The 5603-nt window shown below is 33.8% G+C and overlaps 1 protein-coding gene across 1 annotated transcript; it reads right to left on the bottom strand.

Annotated features, from left to right (window-relative positions):
- Window positions 1–207: 207 nt before the first annotated feature.
- mmp13b (matrix metallopeptidase 13b) lies at window positions 208–3824 on the bottom strand. Its single transcript, XM_016479501.1, has 10 exons — window positions 3727–3824; window positions 3385–3623; window positions 3158–3306; window positions 2927–3052; window positions 2329–2484; window positions 2123–2243; window positions 1866–1999; window positions 948–1107; window positions 707–810; window positions 208–596 (listed from the first exon to the last, which is right to left on the bottom strand). Exons 1-10 carry the CDS (start codon window positions 3820–3822, stop codon window positions 496–498), a joined length of 1386 nt encoding a protein of 461 aa, XP_016334987.1. The 5' UTR covers window positions 3823–3824; the 3' UTR covers window positions 208–495.
- Window positions 3825–5603: the final 1779 nt, after the last annotated feature.

The following is a 5603-nucleotide window of genomic DNA, read 5'->3' on the forward strand; positions in this document are numbered from 1 at the left end:
ACACTGATGATGAATTGTTATTATGCACACTTTACATGTTTTTTTTATTTTGCTGATTGTAAGTACAGTCTGTTTATTTATTTGCATACTCTATCGTATATTCAATTCCTCTATACGTTCATTTTAATATCTTTTACTTATCGTTTATTCACTGTATTTATTCATTAATTCATACTAACAACTCACCCAAAATATTCATATGAACTTTTCTGTTTATTTATTTTTTTTTTTAGACAGTGGTATTAAAGAGGTCATAACACAGTTACACACTTTCTTCGATTCCCACTGGATGCATATACATAATCATAATCATACAGAAGTCAATTTTACCAAAATATCCCAGACATGATTCCTGAATCATGGTCTATAAATACTTTTTAAAAGAATGGAGAATTTCTACTGATTTACCAGCTCAGTAGTTGAACTCATAAAAATGAATGCTAATTTTCACAGCAGTTGATAATGATTGACAGTTTATGGCCACATTATAAGCGCTCAACAGTTGAGCATGGAGTTGGCCCTCATGATGCGCATGACTTTCCGAGAGCTGTAACTGTATTCAAACTGCATGTGGTCATGATAGAAGTACAAATATCCTGTTAAAAAATAGAAACAACAATTATTTTCATTCAAGCATTCATGCTTTGTTCAAATACATTAACTGACACAATAAGAAAGTTATGCAACATTATTAATTTACACATACCATAATGATATGCAACAGCATCCACTTCATCTCCTATTCCAGGAAAGTCTTGCTCTAAGGATCGTGGGTATCCACTGTCCATGGTGCCTTTCTCCTCATCATAACTGGAGGTGAGATGCAGCTCACATTAGCTTTTGGCATTTTATTGAGTGTTGAATTTGCTTACAGGCTCAAAATACTCAAAATGCAATTAAATATTTGGAAGTTTGAGGGTTTTTTTCCCCACAAGATTATAACATACCTCCAGTATTCTTCATCTACGAAAAGTAGAGTCTTGCCCGTGTCTCGGATGTTAACTGCTGCATCTATTTTGCGGACAGTCTTCGGGAGGCCCAGCTTGTGGATGTATTTTGGATAGCCGTCAACCAGATTGTAGCCATTGAGAGCCCACATTCGGATACCTGTAATATTTTTCAGTTATAAAAATATTCAAGATAATTTAACTCAAAAATGTAACTGTAGGTGGTGTACTGTTATTTTTAAGTAAAACTAAAATAACAAACATTTCGTTTAGTGAAATAAAGATGAGATCAAATAAATATAAATAGCAGATTAACAACAAACATCAAACTTTACAGTATTTATTCATATTTTAAATGAGTCTTTCATTTTATATTTTGTTCTAAATTTATTTTTAGTTAAAGTTTAAGTAATTTTGTTGTTTTGTTTTGTTTTTTTAAATGAGAAATGTTACCTTGGCAACTAACTGAGAAAAAAAAATAAGTTGAAGTTGAAGTCAGGGTTTTATCATTAACTAAAACTAAAACAATAGAAAATGTCATTACTTGAAATAAAATGAACTTTATAAATAAAAATTAAATGTTTCTAAGGCAACACTTCTCATTTTAAGTATTAAAAACTAAAACTAAATAAACAAAATACATAAAAAGAACATATGACAAAAACACACAACATAATTATTAACTAACTCAACTAAAATTAAACTGAAAACAGAAAATATGAAAATAAAAGCTAATTTAAAATATGAATAAGTACTATATTAGTATAAAACAATATACACACACACACACACACACACACACACACACACACATACATATATATATATATATATATATATATGTATAAAATGTGTTATCTTTGCAAAACAAAGATAAAATAACATGACTAACAATTTGATTTAAATGTCAAAACTAACCACTGAAGATGATGACAATATCTTTCTCTGGGTTCTCGTAGGCAGCATCTACTTGGTTTGGTAATTCAGGCCAGGTATTTTTAATGAGAGTTTGCTCAGGCTCAGGCATTTGTGGATGTAGTCGCCAGTAAAACCTGCCAACAACAAAAAAAAGGAACTATATATAGGATATAATACATTATGCAACAGTTAAAAAATGTGGTAGTGCAGCCAAGACAAGGTTTATCACAACAATTAACCGTGAACTATTTTTGCACCTGTCTTTGAAAATGATTGTCTCTCCACGGAGTTCAGTGATGGCATCAAAACTCAGTTCAGGGTCACACTTGCTTGGAGCATCTGGTTTAGGCTTGACTTTTCTGTGGTCTGTGTTTTCACCTGCAATTAACCCAAAAGCAAAGGCTGAATCAGGACTATGAAGCTTTCTGGAATGATCTTTTGATCAAAATGATATATTACTCACCATAGAGCGACTGGATTCCCTTAATGTCATCCTCAGACAGAGGGTAACCCTTGCCGTAGGAGTACACCGGGTACATCAGTGACCCTGGATCAGAGGAATGGGCCATACCGAGAGCATGACCGAACTCATGGGCCGCAACCAAGAACAGATTGAATGCTGCAAAAAACATAGTAAAGATTATTATTATGATTTGAAATCAAACCTTTTATATACACCACCTTTTTTTTTATAAGTGAATACTTATAATCAGCAAGGGCACATTACATTGATCAAAAATGACAGTAAAGACATTTATAATTTTACAAAAGATTTTCAAATAAATGCCTTTCTAGCTTCAGCACCAAAGCAGCACATTAGAATGATTTCTGAAGGATCATGTGACACTGAAGACTGGAGTAATGATGCTGAAAATTCAGCTTTGCATCACAGGAATCAATTATATTTCAAAATGTATTAAAATAGGAAACAGCTATTTTATATTGCAATAATACTTAACAATATTGCTGTTTTTAATGTATTTTTGATCTAATAAATACAGCCTTTGTGAGCAAAAGAGACTTCTTTCAAAAATATAACAAAATCTTAATTTTTTTTGTACCGTGAAAGTCTTTGGTCCATGTTTCATCCTCATCAAAGTGTGTATCACCACCAATGCCATTTCCAGGTGGATAAGCATGAGCAAGAAGTCCCTCAGGTCCATCAAACGGGTTGAAGTCTCCATGTTCTGTCATTTGGATACAAAAAAAGGATGGTGATTGACAGAAAGAGAACCAGAAAGAAATATCCTGCATTTTATTCCCACTTCAATGAAAAATAAAAATGCTAGTACCTTTTGCTCCAAAGCTGATCATGATATCAGCATTCCCCTCATACAGTTTCTTAAACCTCAGTGGAGTCACCTTGCTCCAGACATTAAAAGCATTTCGAACAGCTTTGTCCACATCCGCCTTCTTCAGGTCAGGAGTGTAGTTCAGAATCCTGTGAATAAAAGACGTATTTTGAAAGCAAAACTGCCTCTTTTTACCGTATTCAATTCTTTAATGTACAAAAACAAACCTGAAGGTCACATTTGTGTTTTTCCATTTGAGGTCTCGAGGAAAGTGATTATATTCAGCCACATCTGGAACTCCACAGCGAGCCATTTCCATCACCTCCAAGGTGTTGTCGTCCAGCTTTCCGGTCACTTCCAACCTGAAAAACGCTTGCATCTCTCGAATCTTCTGGTGCATGAGATCAGATGCTTTTCCTTCTCCCTGGAGACCAGCTGGCATGCCATAGTACCTTCGAAGATATTTCTACAAAATACAAATGAAACATTTAAAAACATGAACATTAAAAACCAGTTATCTTTTATCCTTTTAAAAACATTTTTTAAGAAAAAAAAAATACTCTTCCTACATCTGCTAATAACAATTTGTCTTTCTCTTCAGTTGCAATTGGTTTTGCTAAAGTGTGTGCAGCAATCACCAGCAATACCACAGCTGTGAGCTCCATGTTGACCGGATGATGTTCTACTCAGTCTGACTGGGATCTTTATAGTGCTCTGTCCTGTCAAAAATGGTTTGTGATTCATGTAAAAAGTACCTTGGCCAATCCGCCACTTCCTCTAACCACACAGCCAGCAGAATGCGGTTAAAAACTGCTTTTAGGACACCTGAGTGAGCAATGATATCACTGCTGTGGCGCTACTTTTGGCTGCAAGTGATTTGTTGACTCATTCTGGTAAAGGACATGAGTAATGAAAGGTTATAAAGTCATGTTAGTACTTCTTGTTTTGATTTTTCTTGTGTGATTTTAGAGTTTTAGAAGCCCTAATAGTACAACATACCTCTGAGACTTGCTCCTGTGTGATTTAGAAAATACACAAGAAATCTATTTTTAGGCAAGCCTTGATGCCAGCTCTCTTGGCTTAAATTCAAGGTGACTATTAATATTTCCAGACTTCTGGATTGTGAATCATAGCCATTCAGTTTTGACTAAGACCTGGCATATGACTTCTAAACCTGTATAGACGTTAAGACATAGAGGAAATTTAGCAGCTATAGGGTCTAAAGTATACAGACATCAAAACGGGTCTTGTCAACAAATCTTTCACTACACAATTACCAATAAATATCATTGCTGATGACTTATCAAAATTAATTACAATATACATTGTTACTGTTAAAGTAACAATGGAAAGAGTAAGTTTGGAAAGAAATTCATTATTTTATTCAGCTTTGCCATAAATTTGATTTTAAAATATATCACAATATCTTAAAATATATTAAAATAAACAGTTACTGTATTTTAAATTTTACTAATATTTAACAATATTAGTTTTTACTTTATTTTTGCACACACTCTCTAAAGGTCCAAGATCATGTAATTCTCACAACTTTCAAAACTGTTTTATGGAGTTCTGTCTACTGATTTAAAACAAATTTTTTTTTTTGGAAATATGTTTCGTCAGCTGAACCATCGGTATGTTATTAAACAACAGTACAACCCATTGAACGCACAGTACTTCTATTCCTCACAGCCCCGTTTTCATTCCTGTCAAAAACTGACTAAGGTCAATTGGTCAAAAGCTGCTTTGACACAACCAGTATTGTATAAAGCGCTATACAAATAAAGGTGACTTGACTTGACTTGTTTGATCAAAAATTCTCTGCATGTTTTGCACAGCTGTTAGGGGCTTTTTTGCAGCTTTGCAGCGTCATCACATGAAAAACATAGTCGATCTGTTGGTTTTTCTGTGGTGCAGCCTGAACCCAGTTAAAAGGCACAAGGAAAAGACACTGTACATGAAAGACTGTTAATATTCAATTCATAATTTTTTTCCATATTTTGTTTGTCTGTAAATGTATTTATACATGAACTTGTATTAAGAAAACAAAATAGCATTAAGATGTATTATTAGGTCCAAAGAGCAAAAGATCTTCAGGGCTACAAGTGATGGCATGTCCTGTTAATGGCAGCTGTCACCCATATAATGCAGTAATAGAGTGACAGAATTCTTAAAATGTGACTTTGCTACTCCACACCTCTGTAAAGTATACATTATTAAACAGACAGTGTCTAGCTTTCTAATAACAACGATTTTACAGAAGGTTTGTAAATAAAACCACTGCTCAAAAGCACTTGAGACATAATGCTTCACAACAGCTTCAAAATACATAATACGCTATGTTTTTAAAGTAGTTGTCACAATTATATGTGATCAGGCAGGTATGTAAAAAATGAGCACTGTGGGCATTATATCATCTCTCATTTTTTTCTGCCAGCTGCACAAC

Source organism: Sinocyclocheilus anshuiensis, unplaced genomic scaffold (assembly GCF_001515605.1).
Source record: "Sinocyclocheilus anshuiensis isolate Anshui unplaced genomic scaffold, SAMN03320099.WGS_v1.1 scaffold1170, whole genome shotgun sequence".
NCBI classification, from domain to species: Eukaryota; Metazoa; Chordata; class Actinopteri; order Cypriniformes; family Cyprinidae; genus Sinocyclocheilus; species Sinocyclocheilus anshuiensis.